This window comes from Candoia aspera, chromosome 1 (assembly GCF_035149785.1).
Source record: "Candoia aspera isolate rCanAsp1 chromosome 1, rCanAsp1.hap2, whole genome shotgun sequence".
Lineage (NCBI taxonomy): Eukaryota > Metazoa > Chordata > Lepidosauria > Squamata > Boidae > Candoia > Candoia aspera.
This window is the reverse complement of record NC_086153.1, coordinates 56939175-56962653: the sequence shown is the minus strand read 5'-3', so window position 1 is coordinate 56962653 and position 23479 is coordinate 56939175. Positions and strand designations below refer to the sequence as shown.

The 23479-nt window shown below is 40.3% G+C and overlaps 1 protein-coding gene and 2 non-coding genes across 3 annotated transcripts in view; all 3 read left to right on the top strand.

The window, feature by feature from the left end:
- WDR43 (WD repeat domain 43) overlaps positions 1-23479 on the top strand; it is a 42125-nt gene that overhangs the window by 10685 nt on the left and 7961 nt on the right. Inside the window, exons 4-14 of the mRNA XM_063304550.1 lie at positions 1462-1582; positions 3813-3952; positions 4662-4764; positions 7231-7295; positions 8358-8529; positions 8888-8974; positions 11036-11158; positions 12437-12577; positions 15057-15143; positions 17056-17087; positions 17791-17854. Of these exons, the coding sequence (XP_063160620.1) occupies positions 1462-1582; positions 3813-3952; positions 4662-4764; positions 7231-7295; positions 8358-8529; positions 8888-8974; positions 11036-11158; positions 12437-12577; positions 15057-15143; positions 17056-17087; positions 17791-17854 (1135 nt within the window). The remainder of the gene's footprint in view (positions 1-1461; positions 1583-3812; positions 3953-4661; positions 4765-7230; positions 7296-8357; positions 8530-8887; positions 8975-11035; positions 11159-12436; positions 12578-15056; positions 15144-17055; positions 17088-17790; positions 17855-23479) is intronic.
- LOC134488685 (small nucleolar RNA SNORD53/SNORD92) lies at positions 1693-1777 on the top strand. Its single transcript, XR_010067004.1, has one exon. It is a non-coding gene; the product is annotated as a small nucleolar RNA SNORD53/SNORD92 (small nucleolar RNA).
- Positions 9715-9792, top strand: LOC134488684 (small nucleolar RNA SNORD53/SNORD92). The gene has a single exon (XR_010067003.1). It is a non-coding gene; the product is annotated as a small nucleolar RNA SNORD53/SNORD92 (small nucleolar RNA).

Here is a 23479-nt window from a genome sequence, read left to right as displayed (position 1 = left end):
GTATTTTGTATTATGTATCAGTTATTTTAAAGAGTGTTTGTTGTCTGCACTACAACTTACTGTTTCCAAATTAAGCATCACCAGAAATACTAGAATAGATGTGGCTGCATAAGCTATGCCAGTCACTTGTAATAATCAAGAGGCCTTTTGGTTATAAGCTGTATACCAGAGGTTGAAATGTTTCAGATGCCTGAAAAATTTATATCCATGCAGTTTTGAGATGTTTTATAATATTTATAATATTTCAATAATGAATCTGACTTTATTCATTTCTGTGAGAGCTACAGTACATTAATTTTTTGTTATCAGTTGACAAAAACAGAATACATAATAGTTAAACACAAATTCAATGATTTCAGCTCTTCATTCATTCATTCATTCATTCAAGTTCTCTGGCCACCCATCTCAACTAGTGACTGGGTGGCTTACAACAATAAAAAAACTATAATACAATTAAACATTTATAATTAAAACAGTTAAAGTACAAAATAAATATACATGGCTGCCAAGTAAGAAATGTAACATGTTAATATAGCCAAGAAATGGGACCATTGCCATGCTCGGAGCCCCAGGCCCAGGCACATAACCAAGTCTTCATGGCCTTATGAAAGGCCAGCAGGGTCGGGGACATCCTGATCTCTGAAGGGAGAATATTCCAGAGGGCAGGCGCTATGGCTGGAAAGGCACCCCTTCTAGTCCCCGCCAATCCAACCAACATTCTTTGGCTGATGGGATCCGTAGCATGCCTAATCTACCAGATCGAATTGGATGGGTAGAGACAACTGGGAGAAGGCAGTCCCTTAGGTAACCTGGTCCCAAGCCATGAAGGGCTTTCAAGGTGACAACCAGCACCCTGAATTGCACCCGGAAGCACACTGGCAACCAATGCAGCTCCTGTAGCAGCGGTGTTACGTGTATCGAATATCCGACTCCACTTACTACCCGGGCAGCTGCATTCTGCACCAGCTGAAGCTTCTGAATGCTCTTCAAGGGCAGCCCCATGTAGAGCACATTGCCGTAATCCAGAGGGGATTTTAATTTTAATAATACATTGACAGTAGGTCTCTCATTATGTTGCATGAGTATATCTATAGTTCTTTAAAAATATAAACGTCAAGGCCTATATACTGGTTATTTATATTTTATTTTCATTTAATTTCATTATGTTTCATGAAAATGGAATATAAATTTGCTTTGTCATATAAAAGCATCTTAACATGTACCTTCACTCTTTGATTTAAGTTCTCTAGCTGCTCAGAAGTTGCCCGTCCAAGGAATGTTTCGGTTTAGATTCTAAACCAAAGGCTTAGTAATTCAGGATATTGAAGGTCCTATTTCCCGTATCTTAGAAATTTCCCATATCTTATAACATTCTGTATATTTATATTTTTTCTTATTTTTTGTCTGGTTTGCTAAATAAGTCTGAATTAATTTTCAGTTTAATCTTCTCAAATTTCCTAGCAAATGGAAAGGAGATAACAGCAGTGTGAGCTCACTGTGCATCAGTCCTGATGGAAAAGTACTACTTTCAGCAGGTCGAACTATCAAACTGTGGGACCTGGAGACCAAAGAAGTCTATAGAGTATGTATTTGGGGTCACAGTGAATCTAAATGTTGTTAACTCCTTAATGAATTGCTTTACTTCATCCTGTTTAATAATATCATTAGTATAGTTGGAGACTGCTGGTCAGTGTGCTGTGATGATACTTTTGAAATGTGGTTTCAGCTGGCTGACAGTTGAATGAGGACATCAAATTCCTTGGCTGTGTCTGAGCACTGCCAGCAGCTGTATTTGGCAGTGTTGTTAATCTGAGTTCCTGAAAACTCTCATGCCATATACATCCCATGGATGATGTCTGGTCTGGTTTCTGTTAATTTTGAAAGCATTACCGATACTTGAACCCACTATTTTTGAAAAGATAATTATTTTTATCATTACAGTAAGTACTTCTGTGATAAAGATGGGTATTGGTATAATGCTATCTGGAGGATCCAAATGGTATGACTAAATGAAACATTTTGTGAAAGATGTCTCCTTTTCAACTGCTTAAAATTATTTAATGGCCTAGTCTACAAATGGAAATTGTTCTTTTCCCAATCTGAAAAAAAACCTTGTTTCCTGCAGCTTCATGTAGTTTTCTTTGTTGAAATATTTGTTCTTGTCAAAGAATAAGAGGGCCCTAAATATTCTTCATCACAGTCCATAATTTTGACATATTTTTTGCAGTTACGTTCTAATATTTAATAAGAAAAATTATATCAGTACTTTATTTACTGTACTTACGCCATAACATAAATAATAAATAAGTATTTATAGAGGTGCCTTAAATAAATAAATAAATACATAAATTCCACAATTATGGACTCCAATAAATATTGTCAATTTTTCATGGTATAGTCATCATTATATACTCTTCAAAAAATTGGGGAAAATGGTAATGTTCCTCCCTTCCCAAAAAGCACCAAAAATGCAGTAATGTTCATCAGGGGACAATTTATTTGTGGCATACCTAGAATTGATTACAGCAGAGGAAAAGATACTACAATACCATGTTGTACAGCAAAGTTGTAGAATACCCATATCAAATGCATTGGCCAAAGGTTGCAGTCCAGGACCATACATGTTTACGTTGACACATATAAAACCCATGGATCTAGCTATAGCTTCCTGATCATAATATGTACGTGAGATGCCATGGCTGATCATGATCTCACAGAACCATCATTGTTTCCACAGTTATCTTTGACTCTCATATGAAACTACAGAATATAGAGGTTTTATACTCCCACTCTCCCTACAAATTTGCATTTCCTAGTTTTAAAAAAATATTCAGTGCAAAGTAACTGCAGTTCCAGATGGGTGTGTCAGCAGTTTTTCCCTAAGTTTGCTAGTCCTCCTTTTGTACTTAAGTGTGAATAGTTAATTCTAGAAATTCCATATACTTCAGGCTAATTGTACATTTGACCGTGCTTCCCTCTTTACAAGACACTGACATACAGTAGATGGGTCAGTTCAGGAATAGTAAGAATCAGTTGCTATATACCACAAATTCAGTTTCAGTCGTTGAAAAGCCATTTCTTGTCTTGTTTTGTTAAAGAGTGTTGGAACACCAAAGCCATATTTAGTTGCCCCAATTAAAATCAAAAGTGGGCTTACCTCAATTTGAATACATCTTAATTACTTTGATTAGAAGATAATCTTAACAAATTTAGAAAATACAGCAATCAGAAGTTTGGTCTAATTGAATATTGATCCCATCCTCTATAAATACAAAGGAGTGGAAAGAGGGCTGCCTCTGTTCCAAGATAGTAGCACATCTTGGGTAAAAATGTTGACCAGTTTCTTGTTATTCTTAGTCGTTTGATTGATTTTTAAACCCAAATACTGTTTAATGTTATCTTCCATGGAAACTTGAAGGAATGATTGATAGAAAGAAGTAATATCACTGAGTGATAATAACTGAATCTGCTGAAATTGAGTGTTTAAAAGACTTGTGGCAGCTCAACAGAAGTAATTGCACTCTTTATGGTAGAAAATAAATTATCAACTTCACTCTTCATTTATCTCAACAGAAGACTTAAATTCCTGGTTGTGATTACATCTGAAAAGGGTTCCCTTCCATCCAGGTTGCTTTTCACCCTGAAGCTAAATTCAATCCCTCCTTTTTAAAAAAAAAAAAAAACCTATCTTGTGAGATGCTATTTTTGAGCTAATGGATTCTTGTTGGGATGTAGAATCTCAACTTTGGATTTTTCTATTCATTTTGACTGCTGTGTTTCCCTGATCAGTCTAAATGACATTTCTCATTCAGCATTTCACAGGACATGCTACAGCAGTGTCAACGCTTATGTTTATCACAGTACGGCCTCCAAGTGAAAATCAACCCTTTGATGGAATTACAGGACTCTATTTCTTATCTGGAGCAATGCATGACCGGTTACTCAGTGTGTGGTATGTATTTTTTTCAAACTCTTAACTATCATTGTTTGATAATAACCTTTTGTCCCAAAGTAAGAAATAAAAATATGATATAAATGAGGTTGGATCATTGCAGTGCATAAGTATAATATAAAATTAACAGAGACCTTTGTAGATCACTGTAGAAGAGAATTTCTGGGATATTCTGTGAATATTCTACATACTGCTTTGTGATTATTTTATTCATAGCAAGCATGAATGGCTTCTTTGACAAGTTGAGTTCTATGTGTGGTGTAGATACGGACAAGGAGAAGCTATTTTCCCATTCCCAAAATTCTAGAACCAGGGGTTACCCAATGAAATTCAATCTTGGAAAAATCAGGACAGAGAAAAGAAAATAATTCTTTACATGGTTCATAATTTGTTCATGGAATTTGCTACCATGAAATGTGGTGCTGACTACCAGCTTGGCTGGCTTCGAAAAAGGGCTGGACCAGTTCATGAATGACATGGGGATACATGGCTGTTAGCCTTGATGGCAGTATGACTGCCTCTGAAGGCCATCTGCTTGGAGACCAGTGTGCTTTTTGTGCAGTTGGTTGGCCACTGTGTGAACAGACTACTGGACTAGATTGGCCAGAGGTCCAGTCTAGCAGGGCACTGCTTATGTTCTTACATTCTTCAAAATGATTTTTGTTCACATGCCTTTTCAATTTTTTTTAAATGTCCTGCTTATCTCAAGGCAGGTGAGATCAGACAGGAAAGAAAAGAATGCTGTGATGAGTTTCACAGTAACAGATGAACCAATCCATATTGACTTGACAATATCAGAAAGCAAAGAACAGGTAAGAAATGTAGCTTATTTTTTCAATATTGATATTCTATTGCAACTTAATGGAAACCACTTTAGGTAACTATCGAGGTAAATTAAAAGCCAGTGATTTTTAAAAATCTGGTTTAAAGGCAAATTAAAATGAATAAATGATCTCAGTTTTGTGCCACCTTTAAATTTGGGTTTTCTTTTTCATAGAATCATATTTCTATTTGATCCATAATTTTTGGTTTTGATTTAATATATTGGTTACTGTTTATAGTTCTGTTAGTGATTTCAACTGTGTTAACCAGTAAGTTCAATTTAAATTTCAATAGGGATAACTATCTATACCTTATTTTTTGTTTTCTTCTGTTTTTATATATTTTTACTTACACCATTTTCATTTATATAATTTTAAATAAAATTTTAAAAATGGTGGAAATGAAAAGAATGAATTATTATCTCTCTCAAACACAGTGATTTGGATCACACATAATCATGTCAATGTGGTCTGTGGGTTTCTGGCTTGATGTGATAAGTAAATCATCCCCAAAAAGAATCCATAGTCCTTTTGTAATAAATAACCTGCAATCATAGTTATAGTTGGTTTATAAATTCTGGTTTTTATGTCTGAAAAGGGAATCGTGGTTTATTTCTGTTTTTTTTATCTACATTGCCCAAAATCTGAATAATGTCAGAAAGAATGAAAAGAAAGTTAACCAAGAGTTTCCCAAACAAGCCATAGCAAGAACAGTTCTTTACTTGGCTTTACATATATCCATCTAAACTGGTACTTCTGTTGAAATGAATCATGAAGAGAAGTACTTAAACTTATGAATATGCATGAAATTTTTAAAAATGTATTTTGTTTCATGCTCAGAAAAAAACGATGTTTTTTCAGTCACAACAAAGCTCTCAGTGAACATTTGTTTCATTTTTTGAGAATAAAAGTCTTGAAGTTGTTTTGTTTCTTGCTTAGAATGTTCAAAATGTTTTAACTTTGGAACGTTTTGAGTTAGAAATGTCACATCTCTTCTTAAAATGAGGTAGCATAAGCGTTTACTTACTTACTGTGATACATTGTGCTGTTTGTTAACTGTTGGGCTTGTTGTATGTTTTTGGACTGAGGCTTAGGGTCCATCTCTCTCTCTCGTGGATATGGTCTTATAGATAACGCTTATTGGATAAAAACTAAAATCCGTTTTATCCCAAGTGTCTTTATTTTTTTTCAGTGGGACAAAAAGTCACCAGAACAAACAAATTAAAAATTGTAATTATAATATGAAGAAAAAAGTATATTTATTATAAACTAAATACGACAAACGTTAATTAAATTGCTACGCTTATAATTAAATCTAGACTACACAGCAAATTCCTCATTTTAGGAATATCACATCAAATGATATCCTTAACTATAATATTTTTTCCCAAAATTGTATTAATATTTGTAGAGATAGAGAACCAGTGCAAGACTATTATAGAACAAGTCCAAATCATATGAGTTAAAGAACCTTCAAATTTCTTATATCGCTAGCATTAAAAAAATCTTGATTTCCGTTCTTTTTTAAACAGTCGTTGTGGTTTCCAATAAACACTAAAAACTTTTAAGATTAATGATGTTCATTTTGAAATTGTAAGTATATTTCACATTTTCTTAAATATGACCTGGACCCATAGATTGTCCAAAATTGGATATTCACGTTTTCAGTTCTACAGTTAAGATATATAATATTGACTCTCTTTTCACTTTTTAATTCTTTATAAAATTATTTGTTTCTGTGCAAGCCCTGCATCTCTAAAGGAAGCTAAAATTGCAGGTTCCTTGGAGGCTGCTCCAGCATCCAGATTGTACTGTTTAATCAGTGCATGTTTTAATTGCATAAATTACCAGGTATATATTCTAGGTTAGTCAAATTCAGGATGCAGTCTCTTAAAATATTTAAAACAACTGTTAGAAATCAGCTCATTTAAATTGTTTGGCTGAAACATTCCAAGAGGTGTGGCCACTTTTATGGCACCATTAACTGAAAGTCCTCTTCCTCCTCCAGTCTGTTTGGAATGCCAGAGAGGGTGTATGCCAGTGGCCTTCTTGGAAATAGATGATGCTGAAGGTTGGGTGCTCTGCTTTGCAGTATGAAACGTTTTCTGTTAATGTTGTGAGGTGGAGAGTCTGATGGACCCAAGGGAGGTGTTTGTTGGGTGTATTGAGGCCTACAGGTGTTGCACTGAAGAGTCTAGCCTTAGTTTATGCTCCTAGATTGCATGAAGTTTTTCCTGAGCTGAAAAAGAGGATGTTCAGTTGTTTCAGGAATTGATGAATATGAATTTTAAAATAGGAAATTTTGATTTAAGTCTGTCTCTTTTGAGGGCATTTAATATATTTAAGCTGACTTTATTTTAAATATACTCACTCTGTTTAAGATAAATGGTTACTAAAAAATTGGATATACTGGATTTTGGCCATATTTTGAATTGATGGTGAAATGATTCTTTTCAGCCAGTGAAGATAGCAGTGGTATGCAGAGATGGACGGTTGCATTTATTTGAGCAAGTCTTGAATGGGTAAGTTAGGATTCTAAAAACTATTATATGTTTAATCTGTTTTTAAAAACCTGTAGAGAGAACTACTGAGACAAGTTTCATCTGTAATAAAATTTAACTGGTAATAATAACCATTCATTTGTGTGTCTAAATGTTTTACAAACTAAAGCAGATGACTTGTGAGTTCCATTCCTTATAAATCAACTGGAATTCCATTTACATAAGAACCTTCTTCCTTTCCTTCCCCTTGCATTTGATAAGCCTCCTACCCATATCTGTATCAGAAACTCTGTTGACTTGCTGCAGCAGGGTTTTTTGTGGGGTGGGGGTGGAACGACAGCACAGACACAAAGACATCCGTTTTATCAATAGATTCCAATTCCACTGGTGGATTGTGACAAGTGGATGAAACTTTGTAAAACTGGATTATTTGAGGTAGATGGTCATAGATTTATCTTAGATTATCACTTTTGCCCAATAACTATTTTTATTAACATACTAGAAAATAGGAGGCATGGTGTTCCTCTAACATTTCTGTGTATAGTGCTTCTAGTTTTCAGTCAGTCCATGTTGATTTCTAGCTCCAGTTATGATTCTGAGAGTTAGTGGTGAGCAATCTGAAGAATTTTCTTAGCTATGATGTGATCTTTGCCTAATTTTCAGCAAGGTGTGTGTGTGTTTGTGTGTATAGCAACTGTGGAGTCCTTGGTGCTCTCTGAGCCTTGTTGTTTTCTTGCAGATGTTGCATTGCCAGACTAGGCAACATCTTCAGTGCAAAGAGGTAGTGGGCCTTGCTCTCAGTTTATATACTGTGGCTTGCCCTGCTTGTGTTGGTAGGGGTGCAACTGCCCATACAAATGCCTTATATAACCTACTGCATCATATAATATTAGATCGTACCCACTCAACTGAATTTACATAGGTTTGCATCCAAGCTTATTCGTACTGCGGTTACTAAATATTAAATGATACTCAATTATTTCATAGTGAAATCGTAAAGTTAGTAGGAACTCAAATGTCTGTAATAAATATACAGTATAAATGTTGCAATATTTATCTGTTCAACAAACTGCTTTTTTGTAGCTATTGCAAAAAGCCCTTGATATCCAAATGTACAATCCAGATAGCCACACCTGGAGAAGAAAGTGATTCCACACCAAAGCCAGTCCCTATCCTAGCAGCTGCATTTTGTTCAGATAAAGAATCATTACTACTTGTGTATGGGAATTCCTTACAGCCTGTTATTGAGAAAGTGGTACGTATGACTTTCTTAAATTTCAAGCTGGTATTTTAACAGTGGAGAATTTTTGAAGTTCTAAATAAAATTAATTTTCTCTTAAGTAATGTGCATTCTAAATGAAATCTTATTTTATGGGTTCTCTTCAAGAAATACTGGTTTCAGAGTGAAAAAGAAAACAGTATTTCATATATATTCTTAAACTTGCACACTTTATATATACACAGGGTTTTTTTTGCTATTTGGTAATGATACTTTGCTAGGACTATTACGGTATAGGCTAATTGTTTAATGTGCTCTGAGGAAAAATGTGCTCTGAGGAAAAAAAAAGACCCACAAAGGCATTAAAATTGTTTTTGTCACCCTCTTTTAATAGTCTTTGAATACTACAGAAACACACATCTGCTTTGTAAGGGACATTCAGAAGACCCTGACCCTGAAAACAGAAATGGGTGTAACAAAGGTGAGATTTGAAATCCATATTTGTTCCCTAACTAGATATATCAGTTATTATGAAATGCAATGCAGTTTAAAGGGATAAACATATAACAGTATCCCATGTGTTTTCTTTAAATACAGATGTTTTGTAAATGAGTAAACCTAAACTACTTTGATTGCTTTAATTCAGTAATATTCAGCGTATTCAGTGTTTGGTGATTGGGTTAAACATCTGTATTGCATTAAAAGTGCATACAAGATGTTTTCATGCTTTGTTTACTCATATTTGTGGAGTCCTTGGTGCTCTCTGAGCCTGGTTGTTTCCTTGCAGACATTTTGTTACCTGACTAGGTAACATCATCAGTACTAGTGAGTGTGGTGTTTGCTTCCTGTTTATATGCAGTAACTTGCCCTGCCAGTGTTGGTGGGGCTGCGGTTTTCTCCTTGTTAGTTCCTTGATTAGGGTATTGTTTTTTTGCTTGATCATTTGTAAGCTACTGCATATAAACGGAGCAAACACCACCACGCTCATTAGCACTGATGATGTTACCTAGTTGGGTAATGAAATGTCTGCAAGCAAAGATCCAAGCTCAGAGAGCACCAAGGACTCCACAGTTCAACCCTGAGCTACACATCTCATCTATTGTTACTCATATTTCGTTTACCTGCATGGTTATGTGAATGAACAAATCAGTGCTATAAGTTAGCTACATGGCTTGTGATATGTTAATCCATGGGACAGAGAATGCTAATGGATCCTTGGATGTGCTGTGATGACCTCCTTATTGGATTCACTTATCACTCAATTTCTCTGATGACACTTTCTCTTGGCTGGCTGAGCACATCAATTGGATAGAATAATTGGTAGAAAAGAATTGCTGTCTAATGCACTTTGGTTTGCTGTTATAGAATATAACAACTTTTTTCATAACTTTCTGCACTGTATAGTAAAACCTCAATGGATCATTTTGTGGAAGGGGGATCTCTTAAATTCATAGTGTACATTTACTGTCTGGACTGATTTGTGAAACAACTAACTTTTATTTAAGGGTGAAGCCCAAAGTCAGCTTATGTTGGTTCTATCTGAAGTCTCTTAAATGTGATCCATATAATCATGATTTTAACATACTAATTTGTTCTGGAAATAATCCATAGTATCTGTAATAATATATATAACATTGGGTATTTCTGAAGAAAATAGGATGCAAGTCCTCAACAATTAGATAGCAAAGTTGGAATTTTTAAGGGACATCTATTTTTTATGAAAACTGAGCTGATTATGCATAGTATGTAAATTGTGTGCCACAGTGGGAATCAGCAGTTCTATGTGTAGCCACTGTAGGAGTTCACTATGTAAAATAGCTACTGTGGGGCTTCTGGTAGTATTCCATAACTGAAAATATAAATGTGTTGTGTTTCTTTGAGAATAAAGGCATATAAATTCCAGGGAGTTTATTCTTTCATAATGTTTCAGTGCAGGTTAAATACAAGAAAATAATGGAAGGTCCTATGAATTTTGCTAGAAAGGCCATAAAAATATTTGGGAAGATGAGGCATGTTTTCACCATATTTTCACCCTTTAAATCAATATACATCTAAAGAATTCATCAGAGTTTGTCTAGCTTTTACCTCCTATCATTGGAACAAAACCCTTAATCTGCACTATAGAACATTGATTGTACGTTTTGGAGGATGAAGTATACAATTGCATTTTCAATAATTACCACAGCATGTTTTTGAACAAGTGTGTCTGTGTGTGTGTGTGTGTGTGCGCGAGAGAGTTAATGAAGAATTGATAACGGGTTTGTATTTATGGATGCCTTAATTGGGCCACTCTTAAATTTATGAATTTATGATAACTATGTATAAACATGCAATCTACTAACGGAAGTTTTTTGGGAATTTCCCTAGGATTGTTAAAGTGTCATGTATATGAATTAGCTGTTCAATGCAATTTTTACAAAAGAAAAGTTTTGAGTTTCAAATGAATTATTTGTGCAGATTCTCAGTTTGATCAAACTATTAGGAAATATAGAGGCAGTTGTACTTGGATGAATACAAATATCTTTCTTCCTTTTAAAATTAGGTGAAAACTCCTGTAATCAATTCAGAGGTCAAAACGTTAGTTCCTGGGATTCCTGGTCACAGTGCAGCTGTGAAATCTTCAGTATGCAGAGATAAAAATAAAAGGAACGCAGATGGCCAAGAGGTAAATTGGTCTCTATACAGTATTGTACATTTAACCCAAGCCAATTGTTGGATATTCAGTCATCTGTTTTGTTACACTGCATATTGTAAATTAGCAGTTACTGAATGTTTTTGTTTTTAATATAATTAATTTTCAGGCTGGGTTCTGAGAATCTTTAGTTTCCTCAGAGAGGAGAAATAATACATAGATTTTCCTGATAGAAAGTATCCCTACCACTGGAGAATATTAGGTACATTCCAAACATCGTCTTTTTTCGTGCAGGCAGTAGTAAAGTCCAAGGGTATAATTCCACATGAACAGAATATGCACCCCAGAATATTCTGAGAAACCTCTGTGGCTGTTAAGTCAATGCCATCCCTTTCTCCAGTGGGAAGAAGGGCATTACTCATTTCCATCTCTTCTCTGACTGGAAGGAGAACAGTAGAGTAAGTCTGGCTCTAGATTCAATCATTGTCTCGAATAAGAAATAAAGAATACAACATGCACAAGAAAGGTGCTATGTAGATCAATAACTGAGGAGTCAAAACTGATTTTTCTGTTAGTGATGGAAATGTACTCTGTGGCAGCAAGCCTTGACCAAACCTCTTTTCTCTGACTGTATTGGATTACAAGTCCCATTACCTATAGCTAGAGTGAACATTGGATAAAATTGTAATACATTGCTCTTGTTTTTGGGGATTGGGTTGCTGTAATAATTGCCTATCCTAAAACACCATCAGACTCATGAACAGGTTCATAAAGATATCTGATTTATTAAAGAATAGTATGCAGGATCACAAAGAAAGCTGAGAATGGAAAAAGCGCGCCAAATGCAAACTAAAAAACCCTCGGTACAAAGGAGATCCCTCCCCCCGTAGAATCTTCCCAGGCTCACAATCCCAGGTGCTCCTAATGGCTTCTGATGGTCCGCGGGAAAAGTCCTTGAGCAGAGCACATAACCCAAACACATTCCATTGAAATGAACACAGATACAGAGCTTGGCACAAGGTTTCACAGCAGCTCCCTCCCAACAGAAACGCACGTCAGCGCCATGGCATGTGAAATGTTACGATGTACATTGCACATTGAAACAGTGAACATGACAGTTGCTAAATTCAGAATTACGCTTAACCTCAATTATCCCTGAATTTTACCATGCCCTCAAACCATGAAGCATAATGAGTGATTTTTCTTGTTACATGCAATTATAGTGTTAGAAAGAAGAAATTTGCACCTCAGTAGGTGGCACAAAAAATACTAACTGAATTTTCTTGCTGTGTAATTTTTTTTAATGTCTAGGAGAGTATTGAAGATCGCCTTAGTGCTATGGATATTGATGTGATGAAAGTAAAACAGCCATCTGGAAGCCTTCCACAGACTGACAATTTTGCAGTACTTTTAGTTCAGGGTTTGGAAAGCAGTGATCCTGTGATTTTAAATGTGAGTATTAAAAGTGTTGTGATGGTTGGGGAGGATCTCTATAATAACAAAATTTTCATAACTTGAAACGTCATTATATTTAGAGTGTTTTGTTTCCTTATGGCAACACAGCAAGTGTTACAGAATGGTGACATCAAAATACTTTTACTAAAAGATTTCCAAGAAGTTTGCTTCTTACTTGTCTAAATGGCCTAAATTAGACGTATAATTTTTCAAAATCACTTACATTGCCACTTCTTGAAGGAAAACATTGAAACTAAATTTTATATCTACATTAGGATTAAAAACTTGCTTTATAAGGGGATGGGGAATACTTCTGTGACAAACATGAAATGAAAAAATAAGAAATACGTTTTGGTAAATGTTGAATATTTATGATTATTCATCAAACAGAATGGGCATTGTTTTGCATTTCTTGGTGAAAACCTGTTTTCACCAAGTGCAACCTTTACCTCTGGAAAGTTTGGGGTACTGGACCTAGCAGTGTATTGAGTTACAGCCCTCATTTACAGTAAGTGCTTTTCCATGTGAAAACTGAGCTATGCAGGAATCCATCAATTTCAAGTTTCTTGCTTGATGCCATGAGGAAATACCACTTAGTAATGCAAAAACATTTACATTATTTATTCATTCAATTTCTACTTTCTAATTCAGCAGAACTTTTAGTTGGAATGCAGGATTTATTTAGTTACGAAACTATGTTTCTTATTTTTTCATTTCATGTTTGTCACAGTAGTATTCCCCTTGTTATCTTAAAAATCAAGTTTTTAATCCTACATTCAGTTTTGCTGGCACTGTCTCCTTAGCTCTAGGCCAGAATCAGTTTACTTGCCTTCAGATGATGATGTTACAGACATGCCTCGTAGACGTTGTCTTTAATCCAGCTTGTGGTCATAGCTTCTATAGTCATCTTATGCTTTACATAATGAATTCACTGCAGTGGTGGTGGATGCTGAATTTTCTACTTCCTTTAATTGCTTCTCAATAGTTGTCATTATTGATGTCTCTGTACTGGCAAGTCCATACTGACCCAGAAGGTGATACCTCTGACTATGGGCAATTCAGTGGTAGTTCTGGTACCTCAGCAAGCAGAACTCAAACCATTCCTCTTCTTTGGCTTATTACTAAAATTTGAGAGCATCACTTTAGTGGCAGTATATCTAACTAAGCAGGGAAGTGCCACAGAGAACGTGCATAGCTGCTTTACTTCGTCAACTCATAAATGGGAACTGAACGTCACTCTCTCTCTTGATTCTTTGCTAACTGCAGGAACAGCTTGAAATTGCCCATACCATGCATGTGGAGTTGCCTTTTTGTTCCAGTGATCTGAAACATTCCTTTGTTCTTTTTTCTTGAGTTGTCATGATTCTCTAGGGCTGTATTGTATTGCTGTTGCATCCATGTGGCCATCCAAGGCTTAGTACAGTACTCTGTTTGACCGTGGTTCTCCTTCCTTCACAGCTGGTTCTAGTCAGTATTGGTTGGTGGGAAGAGACTAGCCGAGACCTATGCTTTGCAGGTCTCACAAAGCTCAATGGTCTCCCCACTTGTATTCAATATCTATGTGAAGCCTCTGGGTAAGGTTATCCACTGACTCTGGTTCAGATATCATCAGCACACAAATAATACCCAGCTTTACATCTCAATTCCTGGCCAAAAAAGTGATGCTGTGGAGTTCCTGTCTCAGTGCTTAGAGGCTATAAGGATCTGGAAGGGGAGGAACAGGTTTAGGTTCAATCCTGCCAAGCTTGATAGTTTTGGTTTCAAGGAGCTGCCAGTCACAGTGATTTACCATCTTCAGTTCTCAACAGAGTGGCACTGCACTGCCCCAGGTACTGGTACATAATTTGAGAGTTGTTTTGTTCTGACTCCTTCTGAATGAAGAAGTGGTAGGCATGGCCAGGAACACTTTTGCACAGATCCATCTTGTATGCCAATTATATTCTTTCCTAGACAGGAGGCCCTTTTAGTAGTCATTTGTGCCCTAGTCACCTCCTGTTTGGACTATTATAATGCAGTCTACATGGGACTATTCTTGAAGACATTAAGAAGCTGTAACTGGTTCAAAATGCAGCCACCCAAGTAGGTATGGGCACATTTCTCTTTGCCCATGTAACACTGCTTCTCTGTTAATTGTACTGGCTACGGTAGGCTTCCAGGTGTAATTCAAGGAGATAGTTGACACCTATAAACCCCATTATGTTCTTGTTATCTACAGGACTATCTTAGTCTTTTGCTTTTGCCCAACTGGTAAGATTTGGAAAAGATGGTCTACTTCAGGTCCCTTTGTTGTCTTGTGGGACTTAACAGATGCACCTTCTCAGTAGTCATGCATGCCCTGTGGAACAATGTCCCTTCTGAGATCCATGAGGCCTCACCTTTATTGGCACCTGGTAGTTTGGGTGTCAGTCTTGAACTTATAACACAGTTCCATCATTAATAACACAGTTCCATCATTAATCCCTTTCTTTTTTAACAGAAAGTGCTTCAAACCAAGAAGGAAGCAGTAATAAAGAAAACAGTAGCCAGAATGCCTGTGTATGCTGTTATTCCACTACTGCGCGAGGTAAAAGATTTAATATTAACTACTGTAATTCTAGCTTTTCAGTGGACTTTTAGAAATTTTAGCTTATTATGCTAATTACATAATAAACAGGTGTATTTGTGATATAGTACATGTAAAAAAAGATAATCTTTGATTCTCCAAATTTGTGGCTTGCCTTGCCTTGTCGAAGTCAGTCTTGAAGATTAACTTTTAATGGAAATTTACTGGTTATTTATATATCACAAGGTAAACATTTCTTCAGTGTGATGCAGTACTAAAGTGAATTAATGGTCATTGTGAGGGGAAAAAACCTCATTGTATAGTTTATTTAGTTTATATACTTGTTTTATTTTTACTTACGTTCGAATAATTATTGTCACTAAATTGTTATCAACACTATTATGTAGTTACTATATATATTGATTTTGTGGCCATTTGGTTCCTGTATATACTGTGTACCTTGTACACATGTATTTGTGTGAAGTTCTGCATGGGCACATATGAAGGAAGGTGTACAAGAGAAACCCTCAAAGCAAGCCATAGAGGCAGAAGGGTTTGTTCTGATAGATTTCAGCTTATGTTACATATGGAAAAATACCAGAAAGAAGACCTCTGGGTCGACTCAACAAAAGGTGGTTCCCACATGAACTGGATAAGGCAACGGCACTCAGTTAGAAAAGCACCAAGAGATGTGAGAAGTGTGCTTAACTGAGTCAGGCCAAGTCCTGTGGAAGTTTCAAAAGTGAACGGGAACTGTACGACTTGGAGCCATCACACAGAATGAGCTACTACGCATGATGTGTTTCCATCTCACCTCTGGAACTCAGACTCGAGCTGGCAAAATAATCTTTGAGCTGGGAGATATAGGGATGTGTGTATGTATGTAGAAGGGTTTAAAGGTCTTAGGTTGAATGTGGATAGTAGAAATTGTATCTTGAATCTCTTGATAAATAAGAGCTACAAGTAGCACTGGAGGTATTACAAAGACTTTATTTTATTTTATTTATTAATTAAATTTATATCAACGCCCGTCTCCCCCAATGTGTGACACTATCCAGTCCAGACGTGCAGTATCTGTTCATACAATATATTCTGCCACATGAGTGCAGTTCGTTCTTCTGTTCTTGAGTGGTTGTCCCAACACATATAGATGAGGAGATTGCCCTTTGATACTCAGGACGTTAATTAACATTGAATTCATTGTATATTACTCAGATCAGTGAAGAACACTTGGTCTTGCTCTTCCTGCTGGTCAGATATGAGTGCAGGAATCAAACAAGAGTTTGTACTTGAACCTCCATAATAAGTTTGGTTAAGACATCTCTTGAATACCAAGCTGTCTCATTGTGCTATATCGTGTGTGCTCCTGTTTTCTAGTAGTATGCAAAACATTTCAAATTTGAAACAGTATAAGCTTGAAATGGCTGTCCTGACCTTCTCCAGAATTCTGGTTTTCTTTTGATCATAGTGGAAGTGATCTGAATTTGAAAACAGGACTGTTTCTATGTCAGAATGCTTTCATTAATTTGAATCAGTTCAGATCAATTTCTCACACACCTACACTCCTTCATGAAAATAGACACAGGATTCAATCTGGTATTTCAACTTGATACCATTCCACTATCTCAAATATACTACATTACAAGCAATCATGTTGAATTAGCCTATTCCAAAGGCCTTATTTTGTGAAATGTAAAAGAAGATCTTTATTCAATGATGTCAGTCAGAGAAATAGGATCTGATTTGCTATATGTATTTGCTGTATGCTATGCGTGGTCTGGTAATTAGACTTTTCTAGAAATAATAACAATAACATGTATTGCCAACTATTTGTGCTAATACTACATAAAGTAATGAAAAGTTTAGTCACTTTTTTAGTTTATATCAAAATCTGAATGCACCACAGTCCTTACTTTCTCCACTTCTGTTTTAGCTCACAAAAAGGCTGCAAGGTCATCCATACAGGTGAGCATAGATTATCTAAACTTCTGTCTGATAATATATACAGTGACCTTTATCGGTTATAGCTGGTACTGTTTAAAATATTGAGCTGTATTGTTCGTTCACTTGAAAGCTATATGGTATAGGTTGCTGTTTGTGTATCTGATTCGTTTGTTTAATTTAAAATTATACAACTAGTACATGGTTCAAAGATGACTTGAAAAACCCCTTAGAATTTGTGGAAGCACAGCACTTTGTTGCTCATTAAACCAGCTCAACTTTATAGATTTCTACAGGAGCCTGAAAAACATGCCACTGCTTTAAGAGCTGCATTTACTTTAATAACTGGATTTCTCAAGCTGTAAATCTGTATTGAATTATATAACTATAGATTAGAGCTGTAATGTTTGCCTTATGCCTGAAATTCTAAAAGGTCAAAAAAGATAATACTGACTTTATATAGTCTTATGTTGTATATTCATCTTGTTCTAGAAAAATAAGATGACCCATATGCTCTTTTTGCTGATGCCTGTGAACTATATAGCTGATAAAGGTTATGCCACATATATTTTTATCTATAATATTATTTATCCCTGGTGCATGACAGCTTATTTATCTGTGTATCCTTGCATATGCTGCTTAAATTTATCATCTTGACATAAGAAGTCTTTTTATACTTTTTTTGACCCGTGTCAATAAGTGAAGGTCTTTGCTGTTAACTTTCTAGTGCTTCACAAATGGTTCGATGGTTAAAGCCTGTTCTGACTCTGCATGCATCCTATCTTTCAACGGTAAGTACTCTGATACCCAGGGCTTTTTTCCATTTTGGTTTCATCTAATGGATGCCTGAAGGGAAGGCATTTCCAGACCCATCCACTCCTGCTTCTTGCCTGCTGATTAATGTGACTGTACTATATAGGATTGCTAAAGAAAAGGAGAACTGACTCAGATCTGCTAGACAGACCTTAGACAGACAGGAGAGGAAAATAGTTTTCATGAGTTGCCTTTTCCTTCTGCAGTCATTGTATACAATTCTCCCCCACCCCCCGCATCTTGAATTTGTGCTTCTTTAATTCTTTTGTTTTAGGTGAATTCCCTGCACAGTGGGCATTGTATAACATATTTCATCCCTATTCCAAAGTTCACTGATACTAGGTGACCTTGATATTACGTGTATAATATGAAAGTATAATTTTTGCCTTTAAGATGAAAAAGTTGACAAATTTGTGGTAGGATGCAGAGGTAAGTTTTAATGCACGGTAGCCTAGCTTGAGTTAGTTGCCCAATGGACACATTTAAAAATTGTGCAGTAAGATAGGCGAGAGACAACAGGATGTAGAATCTCCTTTGCAAAACCCAGAACAAAATTCATGAATTAATATTTGTGTCATCAATGTTATATCTGTCATAGGGATATAATACATTTTAGATCTCAAGCTGAAAGGAGTGGGCATGGGCAAGCTACAGAGGATCTTGGAGGAGACAGAATATCTGGACCCATTTCAGTCTGGCTTCAGGCCAGGATACAGTACAGTGGCAGCGCTGGTCACACTTGCTGATGACCTTTGGTGGAGCTATGGTGGGGATGGTGTATCCATCCATCCTAGTACTCCATGATCTCTCATCGGCTTTTGATACTGTCAACTGCAGCATCCTTCTGGGCTGGCCACCTAGGTTAATGTGTGGGAGGCACTATGCTCCAGTGGTCTATCTCCTTCCTCAGTGGTTGGTTCCAGTCAGTGCTGATGTGGGGAGAGATTGCATCCATGGCCCCTCATGTCTGAGGTGCCTCAGGGCTTAACTCTCTCCCCTCTCCTATTCAACATGTACATGAAATCACTGGGCAAAGTCATCCACTGGTTCGGGGTAAGGTATCATCAGTATGCTGATACCAAGCTCTATATCTCAACCCTGAGTGACACAGGTGAAATTGTTGATGTATTGACCCACTGTTTGGAGGCTGTTCTCATCTGTATGGGACAGAACAGACTTTGGCTCAGTCCTAACCAGACTGAGTGGTTGTGGCTGTGGCTATTTGGACCCCCTGGATCAGGAATGTTACCATCATTGGTCTTGGATGGGGTTGCACTTCCCCATTGAAGACTGGTGTGCAAGTTGGGGGTCCTTCTGGACTCGCAGCTACTGCTTGAAGAGCAGGTGGCTGCTGTGGTCAGGAGGGCCTTTGTGCAGGTTCATCTTGTGCACCAGTTGTGCCCTTTCCTCAATCGTAAGGTCCTTCAGACAGTTACTCATGCCCTGGTCACCTTACAATTGGATTATTGCTATGCGTTCTACAATGGGCAGCCCTTGAAGACCGTTCAGAAGCTACAGTGGTTCAAAATGCAGCAGCACGAGCAGTACTGGGCGCCTTTTGGTATTCCCATGTGTCATCACTGCTACGTGAGCTGCATCGGCTGCCAGTCAGCTTCTGAGTGCAATTCAAGGTACAGGTTATTACCTATAAAGCCCCGTATGGCATAGGGCCTGGGAGACCACTTGTCTCCAATCATTTCTGTCCATCCAGTACGTTCCAGCACAGTGGGTGCACTCCAGGTCCTCTCCATTAAAGATTGCCATCTTTTAGGTCCTAGGAGGCGTGCCTTCTCTGTTGTAGTCCCAACCCTCTGAAACAGTATCCCCCCCTCCTCCCGAGATAAGGACTGTTCCCTCTCTCCTAGGGTTCCAGAAAGCTTTGAAAACCTGGCTTTGGTGCCAGGCCTGGGGTTGATGTTTATTATTTCCCCAAGGCCCTTGTTTTGTTTTGTTTTGTTGATTCTGTTGTTCATTAGATCCTTTCAGTCTGGGCTGTCTGATTTAATGTTTTTGTACGCCATCCAGAGCCCATTGGAGTTGGGCAGCTAATACAGGTACAGGCAGTCCTCGTTTAACTACAGTAATTGGGACCGGAATTGCTGTCATTAAGTGATGCGGTTGTAAAGCATGACATCATGTCACCGCATCTCTTAGCAATGGCAATCCTGGCAGTCTCCATTGCCATTAAGCAAGGATCATGGGTTGTCAAGTGAGGACCTTACGTGATAGTGACTTGCAACTTCCTGCTGGCTTCCCACAAGCAAAGTCAATGGGGAAGCCAGCAGGAAGTTGCAAGTCCTGGGTGTCTTGCAAGCAGGCCACCAGGTGGGTGAGTGCTATGGAGTGAGGCTGGGCAGAGGAGGGTGTGTGGCTGGGCAAGCAGGAGCTTTGGAGTACAAGATACCTGGGATCTTGTACTCCTTAGTGGGGCTCCTCTTGCAAGCTTACCTGCCAGCTTCCCCATTGACTTTGCTTGTGGGAAGGTTGCAAATGGCAATCACATGACTGCGGGAAGCTGAAACCCTTGTAAGTGTGAGCTGGTTGCCCAGCGCCTGGATCGCAATCATATGACCACAGGGGTGCTGCAGTGGCTGGAATTCGAGGACCAGTCATAAGTACCACTCATTCAGTGCCATTGCAACTTCAAATGGTTGCTGAACAAGTGGTCGTTAAGTGAGTGTCATGAGTGCCGTTGAGCTGAAGTCATCAGCGCAATGGCACACATGACAATAGCAAGGAAACAGGAGAAGGGGCTCAAGATAAGTAGCCATCAACTCACAACGACTAACGGCCAATAAACAATAGCTAAACGGATCACGGAGCACACCCAAGCCATCAGCGCTAATACAACGGAGATCGCCCAGCTGACAGCAATCACCGGATGAATAGAAAACCCGATGATGGGCGATCCCGGAACGCCAGCGGGGCCGCGCAACCCCTCACCCACCGGCAGGGCAACGTATTGGACAAAGGGGGGTGACGTGACCGCGAGTGAGGGGGCGCTGACCGGCGCGGGGTATTTAAACCCCGCACCGGCGTGCTCCTGTCACTCTCAGCTTTTTTCCCGACGCTGTACCTGCGCTGTGAATAAACCAGAGCCTGATCCACCGAACCAGTGTCTGAGCATTATTCAAAGGTAGGCAGTGCATGACATAAAGCTGAGAGTCATAAACTCAGCCTCGCCGAGCCCCACCGGACGACAACGAGCCGCGGGAGGAATAGACGGCGAGAAGACCAGCAAGATGAAGCCGGAGCGACGCGGGCAAGGAGGGCGAGCCGCACGGCAAGAAACAGAGGAGGACCGACCGAGGCCAGAGGCACCGCGGACTCCCGGAGCCATGGACGCCCACCCCACCCCACCCAAGCTGCAGCTCCAACCCCAAGGGGAGATGGCGACGGAGGCAACCCGACCGCGGGAGGGAGCAACATACCTTCCGAAACCAGCGGAGGACCCCGCGCTCCACATCGCACCCCAGCAACGGACGTGGAGCGACAGCCCAACGGCGGTCAGCACGGAGGAGGACGATGGAGACACCCAGCAGACGGCGGAGCAAGCGGACCAACGGCAGAGGGAGGATGAACCCCGCCGACAACCCACCCCCGCCGACACACCGACGGAACCGGCCCCAGCGGCGGCGCGGACTGTGGACGAGGAGGCACGAGCTGAACTCGCGGCCATGCGGGCCCAACTGACGGAACTCTGGACCATGCTCCAGTCGCTTATGCCCCCCGCGCCACCCAACGACGTCCCCGCACAGGCCCACACCCCGAGCGAAGCACCGAACCCCCACGGGCCAGCGGAAGGTCAGCAGACGGCCCAGGCGGACGACACCACAGGCCCGGAAGCGAGAGGAAGGGCCGCGCAAAATGCCCGGGCCCCAAAGGACTTCCCCATCTTCTTCGATGGGAACCCCACGAAACTGTCGTTCTTCATAACGAACGCCAGGGAGTTCATGGGGAGGCACGGACACTCCTACGACTCCGAAGCCGACAAGATCGCCGCCGTGGCGATCAAACTACAAGACAGGGCGGCGGACTGGTACGTCCAACTGTACGAGTCCAGCTCCCCCGCCCTCGCCAACTTCCCTGCCTTCATCAATGAGATGAAAAACTACTTCGAAGACCCCCTAGCCAAAGTGAGGGCGAAAAGCGCACTCCAAAGACTTAAACAGGGCACACGCACTGTCCCAGACTACGCCCTGGAGTTCAAAGCCCTCGCGGGGAAGGTCAGCGACTGGTCCGAGACCACCCTGCTGGAAATGTTCAAAAGGGGGCTCAATCGCGACGTTCTCCAATGGGCCCTCTACCGCGACGACCCAGAAACGCTACACGGGTGGATCCACCTCGCGGGGAAAGCCGAACACGCGCACCGCACCTTCCTCATGATAACCACGGAAGACACAAACTATGCCTGCAAAAAGGTACCCGCACCACACGTGGGGATGGCCGGCCCCATATACCCCAAAAAGAAATTCAATCGGGAGCCCTGCGGGAAGTGTGGCAAACTAGGGCACAAGACGGTGGATTGCTTCGCCAACCGACCGCCGACCAGTGCGCCTAAACCCACCCCGAAAATTAGCCCCAAACCACCCAACCTGGGGCCGCCCCCTCACCGCCGAATGACCGTGGCCACAGCGACACCAGAGGAAGGCTGGGACGCCTACTGGGGGGAAGAGGATAACGTAGACCCCGACCAGCCGGCGGGAAAAGCTCCCCGCCTGCCCTGAAACGCGTTGCGAGGCAGGCGGTGGGACAGCAGCGCGGACCACCTCGACGGAACGACGAAAGCCCCGTAATAATGGCGGCAATCAAACTCTCTGCCGGCAACGGAGCCACCACGGCCGCGCACTAGTGGACTCGGGGTGCTCAAAAAACCTCATCCACCCCGACCTAGTCGCCAAACTTGACCTCCGCTGCTTCCCCCTCCCCACGCTGTTGGCATTCCACCAGCTGGACGGCTCTACAGCGGGAGGGAAACCAGCCACGCTGCAAACCGAGCCGGTCACCCTGCAAATGGGCACTCACACCGAACGCACATCGTTCGTCGTCACTCACATCGGACAGCCCATTGCAGTCCTGGGGATGCCATGGCTCGCGACAAACAACCCGCGCATCAACTGGGAGACCCGCACCTTCACATTCGGCGACGGCGAGTATCGGGCACCAGTTCCAGCGGGCAGAACCAACCCCACTGTAGGACGAGCGGAGGCGACTACACAGGACAACGCCGCTACCATAGCAGACCTACCGGAACAATACGCCGACTTCTCCGAGGTCTTCGGAGAGGCGGAAGCTGACCAACTACCCCCCCACCGCAAGACGGATTGCCGGATCGACCTGCTGCCCGACGTCCCCTTACCTAGACCAAAGATCTACTCGATGACCCCGAAGGAGATGGCAACCCTCCGGGAGTTCATCGATAAAAACCTAGACAGGGGATTCATAGAGCCAGCATGCTCACCGGTCGGAGCCCCCGTCTTATTCCGGGAGAAGAAAGACGGCACCCTACGGCTCTGCACCGACTACCGGGGCCTAAACGCGGCTTCCCTGTCCAACAAATACCCCTTACCCCTGGTGAAGGACATGCTCGCCCACCTGTCCAC